The sequence below is a fragment of the Phodopus roborovskii genome, unplaced genomic scaffold, assembly GCF_943737965.1.
Source record: "Phodopus roborovskii unplaced genomic scaffold, PHOROB, whole genome shotgun sequence".
NCBI lineage: Eukaryota > Metazoa > Chordata > Mammalia > Rodentia > Cricetidae > Phodopus > Phodopus roborovskii.
In genome coordinates this window covers 2,508,527-2,521,751 of record NW_026126550.1, presented here as the reverse complement: position 1 = coordinate 2,521,751, position 13,225 = coordinate 2,508,527, and the positions used below count along the sequence as shown (strand labels likewise).

The 13,225-nt window shown below is 44.9% G+C and overlaps 1 protein-coding gene across 1 annotated transcript in view; it reads right to left on the bottom strand.

The window, feature by feature from the left end:
- The window catches only part of Myo5b (myosin VB), a 182,633-nt gene that overhangs the window by 92,864 nt on the left and 76,544 nt on the right, over positions 1–13,225 (bottom strand). Inside the window, 1 exon segment of the mRNA XM_051201265.1 lies at positions 8,546–8,811. Within this exon segment, the coding sequence (XP_051057222.1) occupies positions 8,546–8,811 (266 nt within the window).

Here is a 13,225-nt window from a genome sequence, read left to right as displayed (position 1 = left end):
CTGCTAAATAGACATACTAATAAACTTCCCTCTAAGATCACATCTTTATACTCACAAATTAGCAAATCTCTCAGACCTAGCTAGAGAAGGTTCTTTTTGCAGTAGGTTGCATTTAATAAGGACCCACACTTGACCAACCCAAAGAAAACAGGAGACCCATCTCTAACTGGGACATCTACATCATACCCTCCTTCTAACCCCAAGACTCAGGGAGCCATCTCAGAAGAGACTGTGGGAAAACTCTAAGAGCCAGAAGTACAGGCAGTATTTGTGAGACTTGACAGTACCATTGCACAAATGAACTTACAGCAGCTGTGAGAGCTTGCATAAACTTGTATAGAAGTGGTTCTCAGCCTTTGTAATGCTGCAATCCTTTAGTACAGTTCTTTATGGTGTGGTGACCCCCAACCATAACATTATTTTTGCTGCTACTTCATAACTGTAATTTTGCTAATATTATGACTAGTAATGTAAATATCTTTGTTTTCTGATGTTCTTATGAAATCACCTGTGAAAGGGTGACTGAGCCCCCAAAGGGGCTGTGAGCCACAGATTGAGAACCTCTGCTGTATAGGCTCAAGCTAGCATGGATGGGGGAGGGGTCCATGAAGTCCCACACCTAGCCAAAGAGTTATTGGCAACTGATGTTAGAAGACAGAAAGTCACTTTTCTTCAGGGATGTGAACCCTGAGAGCCTACCCATGCCTCACTATAAGGCCATGCACCCATGAGAACACAGGTGGATCCGGAGGATCAGGGGAAGCACCTATGAAGTCGGAAAGGAAAAGTGGTGGTGGGTTAGGAGAGGATCTGGATGGAAGCAAAAGAGGATAGAGATTGATGAACAAAATGCACTATATTCATGAAGGAAATTCTCAAACAATTTTTTAAATTTCTTGTTACTTGGTGTAAAGATGCCTTTGAATTCTTTTGATAATCAAGGGGGTTCAACATTTCTTCTCTGAATCACTTATACTTGAAGAACTGTCTGGAAACCTCTGTAGCTTTGTTAGGTTATAGTCCCCAACATGGACTCATATGACCTGTCCATACTTTAGAATATCAGTACTTCATTGTTCAGCCCACACATTTGCAATATGGCTGAGGGATGGGGTTAAGGAAGGAAGCCTGTGGGGAGGAGAACAGGGAAGGAGAGAAGAGGAGAGGGCAAGGGAGAAGAGATTTGGAGCAGCAGAAAGAGGAGGGCCCTGCCTACAGGGCTTGTAAATTATACTATTTAAGGTTTGGATTTTTCTGGGGTCAGTAGGGGATTCTGGAAGATTCTAATTAAGAAATGACTATTATATGTGATCCCTAAATAGGAGAAAGATAAGGCTAAGCAAGGGAGGAGGACAGGCAAAAACCCCTACTAGGGCCTGATGTCTATTGGTGGCAAGTAACAAGTTCTAAAACATTAAGGAAGGGCGGGACTAGATAATTGCAGGTGACCTATAGGATGCTCAGAGAGGTCCACCATTAGGGGCATTGGAAGGGTGTATGGGGGAAGGTTCCCTCCATTCAGGTGACTCTAGCCTATGCCAAATTGATATAACACTGGCCAGCACAAGCACCTACTGGTCACTGGCTTGGGGTGGGAGGTTCCTTTAATGCTCACAACAAGTAGGAGTGAGGTCTCTTATTAATTCCACTCTACAGCTGAGAAGCTCATGTATGAGAAAATGAACTACCCAAAGTCAGAGTGTAAGAAGACCAAAGTGTCTTCTGACCAGAGAGAGGGGCCAAACTTTAATTTAAAAGGAAGAGATCACCTGGAAGGGCTGTGAACAGTGTTTTTTTGTTTTGTTTTTTGTTTTTGTTTTTTGGAAGGAGGGGTATCTGAGGCCTGGAGAATGATACTACCAACAGGAACAGGTTGGAATTACAGGCCTCATCTGGCCTTCTTCACAACCCATAAGTTCCACCCCGTCCCACTCTTAAATAGAGACAACTGAATTTTCTGTCTTACGCAAGGTGTCATTGCAAGCCCTTCCCTGAACACTGCTTTCAGGAAGAGGTGACAGTCCTGTCCCTAAAGAGGAGCTGGAGATACAGCAATGGGGAGAGAGCTCTCTGTGTAGAGGGACTACCAAATATAGATTCACCAGACGCCTAACAGGCCCAGAGCACTGTGCAAAAAGCCCCAGGCTTCCCCCATAGCCTCCTCCCCAGCAAGGTCTAAGATGTGGAAAAGGGAGAATCAGTTTCAGATCAAAAGGATCAACTTCTTGGAGTCAGCCACATTAAAGTACAGCCTTTGGCCATGCCCACATGGGAAAAAAATGACTCCAAGTTAATAAAACAAGATCAAAGACTTAAATGCTATGATGAGTCACTGCTCCATCACAGTGCGGCACAAGCAGCAGTTATTACCCTGTAGAATGGCCTCTCCTTTTCCAGATAGCCCTTCTGTAGATCCAGTTATATCACTTAGAACCTCAGCCATCCCCACTTCCACCCACAGTGGTAGCTGATGACTGTTCAAACCTAGAGGAAATGTAATTAACATAGCCTAAAAAGAAGATTAAAGAGTCAGCCCTGAAAATGGCCAGATAATGGCCATCGGGTATGCTGGCAGAGCCAGCCCTGAGCTCTACAGATAGAGGATTTAAGTATCTTCCACTTGTCATTTTTTACAGGTTTACACTGGTAGCACTCCACAAAGAACATTCTCATTAATTTGAGATGGCTGAAATTAGCTCATAATTTCCCTGTTTCTAAGATACTATCTGGTCACAATTCCTCTGCCTTCTAGCATAATTACTGTAATGCTGGAGACAAATGGGAGGCTAGGCTGACTTGGAAAATGACTAAGACACCCAACTTCAGAAACACACAGTCAGGGAGACAGGACAATGTCTCCCTTCCAACAGAATTATATTTGTATAATTCTGTCCATCAACAGAAATGACTCTTAAAAATAAACACACTTACTCCATAACATTAAAATGTCACAAGAACATTTATATACAGGAGGGAAATGGATTTGTCTTGAGAAGAGTTAGATCAGAACTCTTTGGTGGGAAGAAGGAGAACACAGAGAAGGAGATATGGCATCTGTCCTTTGATAGTGCAATGACCATACCGTTGTTTCCTTCTGCAATAAAGATGTGACCAGAGCAATGAACAATTTCCTTCTCATTGGACCCAGTTTCAGGAAGGATGAGAGCTATTTGCCTCCAAAAACACAACAAAAGCCACTACAAGATGAACTTGCAGTGACAAGGCTATGCCTTAGCTCTGAATTATTTACCTCCATGAACCTGCTGCCCCACAGAAAGGAGACCCAGCAGAGTGATGCCTGCTGCTTGAAGGCTGGGCAACAGCATCTCCTCTGAGTGTGGGTCGGGGCAACTAGGACCTTAGGCTTCCATAGCAGAATGTAAAGAGGTGTATATGGGCTTTACACACTGAACAGCTGAACAGCACCCAGGAAGCTGACCTTGGAGAGATTAGTTCTGGATGAACTTTCAAAAAGAGTCAGTAAGCATGGATGCCAGAGATCAGAGCCAAATATCTTTTCCAGGTCCTTTCTCACCCTGAAGCCATGAACTCTCACAAGGGCAGCCTAAAGTCTTCTTGTCTATCAACCATTCTCATTCTGCGCATTGGACTTTCAAGTGGCAGAGATTCCCACTGTCCCTGTGCTTGTGTATATTCTGTCCACAAAGCTTGTCCTTCTGTGAGAAACAGGTCCAAGGCACTGATGGAAGACAAGTACTCTGCCAGTATCTTAATTCCTCGGTGCTTTTCACACCTTATTTCCATGGGGATCAGAAAATGCCCATTCTCAGGTACTATACTTCTCCAAATCCAAGAGCCAAACTTCTAAGAACTGCAATGAATAGCAAGCCATGATCCCTCTTCCCCAGTTTACTACTAGAAAGCTGCCTATAAGCTATTTCAGTACATGAGAACCTTTCAGGGGTGTGACAGTTTGAGAGAAAATGACCCCCAAAGGGACTGGCACTATTGAGAGGTGTGGCTTTGTTGGAGAAGGAATGGCCTTGTTGGAGTAATATGTCACTGTGGAGGTGGGTTTTGAGGTCTTAAATATGCTAAAGCTTCACTCAGTGTGATACTCAGACCACTTCCTGTTGTCTGCAAGAGTTAGGATTCTCAGCTACTTCTCCAGCACCATGTCTGCCTGCACATTGCCATGTCCTATCATGACAATAATGGAATGAATCTCTGAACTGTAAGTGAGCCACTCCAATCAAATGTTTTTCTTTATACGAGTTGCTGTGGTCATGGTGTCTCCTCACAACAATAGAAACCCTAACACAAGGGAATACTAACTTCATCTTCTCTAGGCTTTTAGAGGTGAGGTTACAGTATCAAGGTGGTTAAATATAGACAGAGGAAAAATGGGGCTTCATATGAGCCTTCAATTATGGAGGGTTCATATTCCAAGTGACCATCAACTATGCCCAGCCCATGGGTCACGTGTGGCCATAGATTGCTGTGACTAGAACCCCTAATATAAAATCATAAACTATCTTAAAACACTGTTTTGTGACTTCTGTGTATGTGTTTATGTGTGTGCAGGGATGGGTATACATGTATAAGGGTGAGCACACACATGTGTATGTGGATGTAGAGGCCAGTGGCCAGTGTCAGTGGTCCTCCTCAATCACATTTTCACCTTGATTTTGAGATAGTCTCTCTCATTGAACCTGGAGCTCACTGGTTCTGCTAGCCCATTTGAGCAGCAATCCCCAAGGATCCTCCATCTCTGGCTCCCCAGATGAACTCTGTAGATGATAGCATTGTTTTGCAATGTCAAAAGGCTGGACACCCTGAATGAGTCTTGAAGATTGCACATGGTTTTGGATTACCCCAGGATGGAAACCTCTCTTCAGATGTCAAGATAATATATTACCAACATAAAAGCATCACATGGCCTGTGAGTCTAACACTGAGGTTATCTGGCCATGCTTGCTCTGGAGTTGACAATGTCCTGTGGCCTTCCAGTCCACCAAGAACTGGGATGCTGTCCTCAGGCCAATGGGTAAATGTAATTGCAGAGTTTGCCCCCTTCATTCTCCACAACACCCCTTTACACAGGTCAGGAGAGGCTGGGCAGTCTCTCTGAGTAACTATTCTGGGACTGTGCAATTATCTGCTCTGGAGAGTGAAACCAAAAGCAAAACAAACCAATGACACAAAGATTTTCTTTCAACAGCAAATGAAGGCAATGGTAAATCTAAGAAATAAACTTACAAATACAGGACAGTGAGTCTACAGAGTAGAAATGGAGGACATGTAAATTCACCTCCACTAAGAGATTAATGTTCAGATATGCACTAAGTTCCTGAAACCCCAAAGCAAACACTAAAGGATCCTGGACTGTACAGAGAATCCTAATGAACACTGGCATTCATACTTGTTTCTGGATTGTGGATACATGAGATGAGACACTTCAACCTGCTGCCATGACTTCTACCATGGTTGGCTTGACTTTGAATTGTGAGCTAAGACAAACACACTTTCTGTTTTGTTGGTTTTGTTAGAATATTTTATCATAGCTGCAGACAAAAAAACAACAACAAACAAACAAAAAAAAAAAAAACCAAAATAGACAGCAAATCCCATATCCTTCATCCCACAACTGCCCTACTTCTTACTTCAGCCTCTCCTACAGTATTTCTCAGAGTAATGTGCTTACCTACTGCACCCTTCATTGTCCTCTGCACAAATGGACTGGCTGGAACCAAACCTTGGCATTTGAAAGTTGAAGTCAAAGACAAAAAAATAATAGTGTGTATTTCCCCCAAATTGAGCCATTTATTTCTTGATGCCTCAAGGAGGAATAAAAGATTACCATTGTAACTAATGAAGCCAGTAGAGGCCAATGCTAGCTAATCAACGTGCAAAGAAACTCCAGCCAAAAGCTGCCAGGCTGTTCTATATCAATGTCCAGCCCTGCCTGGCAGGAAACATCCCACAGGGAGTTTCACAGGTCCTTAGTTAGAACAGCTTGGATTGGCACAATTTCTCTGGGCATTGCTTATCTTGCACTATTTTGGAGAATAGAAAAGGGAGCTAAAGAAAGTGAAGCCATTCTTATAACCAGGCACTGTGTGTCTGGAACTGGTCTACTCAAAATGCCTGTAGAGAGCCCAGTGGGTAGCAGGCTCCCACAGATTTCTAGAGGCAGCTGCAACTTTTTCTCCTCCACAAGCAACCTGACAGTCAGTGCATGGATATGTAGCGTGGTGCTGGCCCCCATGGTGCTCGCTTGTATCCTGATCTGTGGAAATGCTTACATTTACAGATTAACATAAAATGAAGCAGCACCTCCATAGTTCAGAACTCTGGCCAGCTCTATTCCACTGAGATTTAGGGCTGACCTTTAGGGCCATGCTTGAAAGAAGACCTGGAGACACTGGGTTATAACATCTGATCCAACCTGTCTTTACTGTTTTTCTGTAACTGCAATAAAATACCCCAATGAAAGCAACTTAGGAAGAAAGGGGTTTGGGGCTCATAGTTGGAGGTTACAGTCACTGGTTGAAGGAAGTCACAGCATCTGGAGCATGGAGCAGGTGGTCATACTACATCTTACAATCAAGCACAGAGCAATAAATGCTTGTCCTCAATCCACTCTTTCCTTTTAATTACAGTCCAGGATTCCAGCCCAGGGAGTGGCACCACCTGAAATCTGATGACCTGAAAATACTCAAGGTGGAGGGAAAGTAAGAATCGGTTATTGACAGTTAGGCAATAAGTTCTGTAGGAATGAGGTGCTCTCACAATGCAACAGGAAGACTGAGTAGAAGTATGTGCCCTGCTAACCAGAGGGGGGGGGCGGTTACATCGAGAAGCCATGGGGAGGATGCACCTCCCACTTCTGTTTTTTCTTCATCAAGCATATGACTTCTTTTCACGTTTAAGTTTTTAAAATTTATCTGAATTTATGTGTATGAGTGTTTTGCCTGGTTGCAGGCCTGGTAGCCACAGAAGTTAGAAGAAGACATTGGATCCAGTTAAGGCATTGGAACCCTCTCAAACTGGAGTTACAGATGTGTAAACCACCATATAGGTTCTGGGAACTGAACCCAGGTCCTTTGCAAGAGCAACATGTGCTCTTAATTACAAAATCACCCCTCCAGCTCTGACACCTTGGGTGTTTTCTACCACCTTGACTGTACTTCTTTTCCCAATGGTTGCCTCTCCTACTTCCCATGTTCTATCCTCCTCCATCTAGTTCACATCTTGACTCCTGCAGAAAATTTTTCATGCCTGTATAAAAATGTATGGCTTCTCTGGTTTTCATCTTAGGCCTCCATCACAAAGCATCTAAACCATTGTGTGGACTGTTTTACAGTCTCTAAGGGTTCTTGCATTATTTACTTTGTGCAAAAGACTTAACTCTTCAGCATGCTCCTGAGGTCTTTGTGATCCCAGAATAAAACTTAACTCTTTTCTTAAGCCCCATGCAATATGGGCCACCGACAAGCCAAGGCACCAGCGGGAGGTGGGGGAGCCTATCTGCACAGGAAATGGTCTCTTTGAAGAAGATTCTCCTTTGTGCCATCCTCAGGTGGTCCCAGTAGTTCCAACCCCTAGAGTGTCCCTGTTCTTACAACACTGCAATTTATGGTCTGGGCTGCTATTTTAAGCAGAAGCATTCCTTCTAGGAGAATTTAATCTATTCTTAGCTTCAAAAGGTCAAGGCAGCCATGAGAAACGAAGAGCAAAGGGGGATACAGCCCTGTCCACAAACCATCATGCGTCTAGATGGGTCTGAAATAATCTCAGGAAGACTGACTCACAACCTCACTTGAAGCCATAGAAACAGCCAGAGGGGTTATGACTGTAGTCATTTAGCTCTTGGTGGCAGCCTGGCTAGAGAAAGTCAGTCTCTTGCTGTCTTGTCATACATACTTACCTCCAAGCTATGTGGCCTCACCCTGCAGAGATAAGTCATAAATAAAACCTGTCAGTTCCCCCTAGATTCCAAAAGAAAGGCAATCCTCACAAATGCTAACATATAGCACTAGTCTATGCAGAACTGGGCAAAATTACTATTAAAACAACCACCTCCATTGAAGAGAGTGAGATCAAATGGTAAGACCTAACATATATAAAAACTGAGAGAGACTCCTACAATGAGAATAGACAAGGCATTTCTCTCTCAGAGTCAGTTTCCTAGTAGTAAAACTGGAGGTCTAATATGACCCTGGCAAAATACAGTCAGAATCCCTGTACCTGGGAAGCTGAGGCAGAAGGATTCCAAGTTTGAAGCCAGTCTAGGCCACATAATAAGTCTCCATCTTAAGAAAAATGGTGTAATAGAGTTTGTGATGGGCACAGGGCTATCATTGCTTTGACAGAGCACATTCTCCCTTGGGAACTGTCACCTGTAGAACAGTAGGCATCTCTGCTTTGGGGTAAACAATGACTCTAGTTATAACAGCCCCAAATGTCCCTGCACCTGCTGGCTGGAACCACTAGGGAGCCAAAGAGGTTGTAGACTCCTAAACGCTAGCAGGGACACACTGATGACCAGCAGACAGAGTGAGACCAGGGAGTGCAAGCCTACCCGTAGATGTCCAGGACCCCGATGAAGGAGTGCTGCTTCAGGGATGAGTGCAGGGCCTTATTGATGTGCTCCACGATCCAGGAGAATAGCTGGGCATAGATGTGCTTGGCCAGGGCGTTCCGGGCATTGACCACCTGCTGCAGGGACATGGTCTTGATGTAGGTCTCTGAGGTGGTGACCAGCTTGCGGTGGCACAACCAGTGCTCCATCTGACTGTGTTCCACTCCCAGCAGGCGGCAGAAGTTGCTCAAATGTTCATCCTGAGGCTGAGGAAAGAAGACAGGATCAGGAGGGGGATGGGAGACAGGATGCTTTGCCCATTTTCCCTCCTGCCCAGAGCCCAAGAGTATCCTGGCAGGCATGGAACCTGTCCTCCACCTCAGTAGTTTAGTTCCCCATGGCCCATATCAGGTAAGTATAGAGCCTAGGTGCTGTTGCTTAAACTTATCATCACACCTGCCAATGACCAAATGACAGAGACTTAAAGTAAGTCACTGTGCATTGGTCCTGTGCCTTCCTGAACTGCAGGTTACAGCCAGGTAACTGGTAGGAGGGGACAGCGGGACTGAAGGGAGAAGCCTGTGAACTGACAGCTTAGTAATGCAGAGGCAGTCTCCTGGCAGGGGTCAGAAAGCAGAAGACATGAGTTAAGCATATAGCATGCATCTGTAGAGGGCACATGCAGCACCCATAGCACTCCAGAAAAGCAGTGCTCAGCCTCCCACCCTAAGCCCTTCACACACACGCTCTAGGGCTGAGGGACATTCAACGGTCTCCTGCCCTCAGGCTTCAGTTCCCCTTCTGTGACAGGGACCCAACTGGTAACTGTCCTACAGGTAGACAGGACATGGGAAGCACCCTGGTGTTTTACACTCCAGTCCTCTAAATCATATGTGACTCTAGTGGGTGTGTTCAGAAGTGCTGGTAGAAACAAGTCCAGACCTAGGGGACAGTGCTTCTCAGCAGTGTTTACCAGTCACACCGCCTGGCTTGTAAACTGTTAGGAAATCAAACCCCTCCTCTCTAGGGCTGTGCCTCACCTCATTAAATCATCTAAGTCTCTTGGAAAAACCCCACAGAAAACCATCACCCCTGGTGGTTTTTTAGACCCTCATCTTGCTGTACTTGGCAAAGTGGCTAAGCCAGCTTATTAACACTAAGGCAGGAAGGGAATCTTTTAAATTCATAACATGATATGTTACCTCCTTCTGGATCTAGACTGTTTATGGGTCTCAATTTCTGATGAGGCCAACTGTAGGATTTAAATAAGGGCTTATTCAATTAAAAAAAATTAACACAGACAACACTATCATTTCCCTCTTAACATTATATCTTCTGGCTATTTATCCCTTGCAGTATCTAGCCATCTAGCCAAAGCAAACATTAATATAAAATGGGATGTTAGAAAAGAAAGCTCCTCCCCACAAACTCAAGAACAGTGTGTTCCCCAAGCATGGGTGGGAACACACCCTGGAGAGAGCTCTAACCAGTGTTATACCAGGTTAAACACAGCTGAGCTCATGAGTATCAAAAGGCAGGCATGTAAAAGAACATGCCCACTCCTGTGGACTAAGGTCCTCATTTCTCTGGGGTCAGATGAGGAAAATGTGTCTGAGTGAGGCTCCCTGACCATCAAGCCAGGCAGGCAGCTTGAGCAGGCATGGCTTGGGGTGTAGAGAGCTGCCCTTCACACTCACTAAGCAGTTAATGGCAGAATCAAGGCAACTTCTGGCCACAGCTTTCACTCTGCAACCACTCTACCCCTGCCTGCTCCAAAATAATGTTACCATTCAGGGTAGAATTTGGAACCTGCTTGGCAGGCAACAAGTTCACATGTGGCAAGTGTCCAATTTGTTCATCTGACCTAATTTTTAAGGAATTCTTAATTGCTAGGCACACAGTACAGATGGATCCCCTGACATTTGAATGAGTGGTTTGCCTGAAGCAAACAACATGGACCAGCTCCCAGGCACCCCCACTCCAGAATGTGGCAGAGACACCACAGTTTGGGAGCTAACTCTTTAACAGCCACCAGGGGACAGGTCTCCAGCACAGTGGGGACTTCTCTGCTCCCACACACTTCTGACTGTTGATTAAAGGTGTTAACAGAAACCGACTTAACATCATACAATTACATTTATGCATAATTAGATGATGATAAATCCATTAAAACAGTCAGCATTATAGACAGCAAGTTAGTTTTATGAGCCTGTATTGCCAAATTCAAGAGGGAAAAATTGCCTCTGGTGTCCAAGTAATTGGACACTGTTGCATCTCTAAGGTAACACTGGCAATCATGGAACACGTTCTAATAAAAACTACAGACAGAAGGCACATTGCTTATAAGTAGACAGCAAACCTACCTATGGACCAGAGGAACATATCAAAGATCCATCCTAATGTGCTTCTCAGTGGCATACTTCTCCAATAAGCAATAATGGGTCACTGGAAGTTTGTATGGGTGGCTCAGGTCACTAGGTCAAAAATTTGAGTGAGAAGAAGTGGTACTAGAAAGAACCCTGCTTGGGCTTTGTCCTGGCATGAGCATTAGTTATTCTGTCCTTTATGAAAGAGGGCCCTGTCTCTGGGATTTACTTAGTTTGTTCCTCTGTATAGGAAGAGAGTCATGCTCTAGAAATGGTTCATTCTGGCTCAATCAATCAAAATGGTACTGAACTTAATCAAGATCAGCCTGGAGTGATGAAGGCCTCCATAAGGGGCTGCATTCGGCCTCCACTCAGTGTGTAGAGGAGAAAATGGACACAGGGAGGTGAGTGAGCATCTCTAAGACACATACCTGATAGACCTCATAAGTTCCCCAATTCAGTTCACTTTGTCTGCCACCTGCATCCTCTGTCCATTTTTCTCTGAGTGTATCCTGATGGCCCCATCTTTATGCAGACCTCACAAATACATGGTGCTACTATGTATCCAGAAGAATAGTGACATAACAGACATGGTCCTACAGTTAGTGGTGATGATGGGCACTGATCAATGACTTGCCTCTCATAGGAATACCCAGGAGTGTAGGACTAGTCATAATATCAGAGAAACTGCTTACAAGCCCAAGGCTGGACATTCCAAAGAAGGTACCAGCCCTGACTCATATCCAGGACAAGTGCTCAGGGCCTTACTCCCTTACTGATGGCTCACTGAGTTCTGTCTCAGCCACACTAGCTCTCATTTTCATTACCATCATGGCCTACTCAATCTCAACAAGTCACCCAGCTATCATTCTGGAGTGCCTCCTGGGCCCTGTACATTGCAAAGGTGACTCAGAACAAGTAGATTTGTCAACTTCAACAGTTTGAAAGAGGGGGAGGAGAGAGAGAAAGAGACAGAGAGAAAATAATCACACAAGGAATGAAAAATCATTGTGCTAAGGGGAAGAGGGTAGGCTTGGCATAGTGTGAGAATCCATAGCAAAGAAGCTGTGCATGTAGCTCAGGTGGAGAGCTCATGTGGAGGAACCTAAACCTTGATCCCTAGCAACACATACACACACACACCAAAATTGCTTATCATCAGCCTAAACCAGAGCTATGTCAATGCATATTTTTCTTTCCAATCTTCTTGGTTCCTTGCAGAATTCAGCTGCCCTAAAGATACACATGGCATTTGCCAGGAAGGGATGTGCATATGGGAGGCTTAGACCCCTATGGCAAAGACCCCAGAGGGCCAATTCTTCACCAGCCTCAAACCCTCACTACTAGGGTGGGTCTGGGCCTGCACTCACCAGCTGGGCCACAGACATTGGAACTGTCCACTTGCTAGCCAAGCATCATGGCTGCCATTGCCACTGCACTGCAGTTTCCACCCACCCCACAGTACACACATGCAAGGCAGGTTGTGAATGTCAGATGTCAGAAATCACTCTGGGATACTACAAGTTCCAAAACCTCCTCTCAGAGCTACAGAAGCTACAGAGTTCATGCTGGAGAGGGTGATAGGCCCAGACACCACCTCACTCCCAACAACATTTCTCACTTAAGGACAACATATAGGGCTCGAGTGGAGGTTGGGGAGGAATTCTATTGAACTCAGGTAGAATTCAGGTCTTTTCCTCCTTAAAGGCAGGGGCATTCTGAACTTCTGCTAACTCTAGTCCTATACAATAGCTGTAGCAATAAGTGGGAAGGGCAAAGGCTTTGGCTTGTGGCACGGGCACCTCTTTGGACTTTTCCTAGAATCTGGTTATTTAAATCCCACATCCTGAGAAGTAAGAATCATACTGTGGACTTTCTTCTAGGCTAGTCATGAATAGCCATACATATGGAAATATGGCAGATGCACCTATTCAGGGTCTGAATGCCAGTTTTAGCCCTGGCCAACAGAATTAAGTGGCAGACAGGACACAGCCACACAAACCCCCTCCAGCATCCTTATTCCACACAGACACTCTTGTCTACCACATGCCAACTGTGGCACTAGACTCAAAGGAAAGGACCTTTGTTGTAAGCCTTTAAGGAATTGCCATGGCTGCTAAGCCTTTGACTGAGATGCCTCACTCAGTATTCTGCCTTGGGGTGGGAAAGGGTCAGCACAAGCCATCCCATCTCAGCCACTTAGAATGCCAGATCTTTAGAAGTGGTCACCAACTATGGTGTCCAACACTCCATTTCCTTGCTGCAAAGACTTCATTCAGCCTAAGGCTCACATGGTACTCAATAGATTGATGAC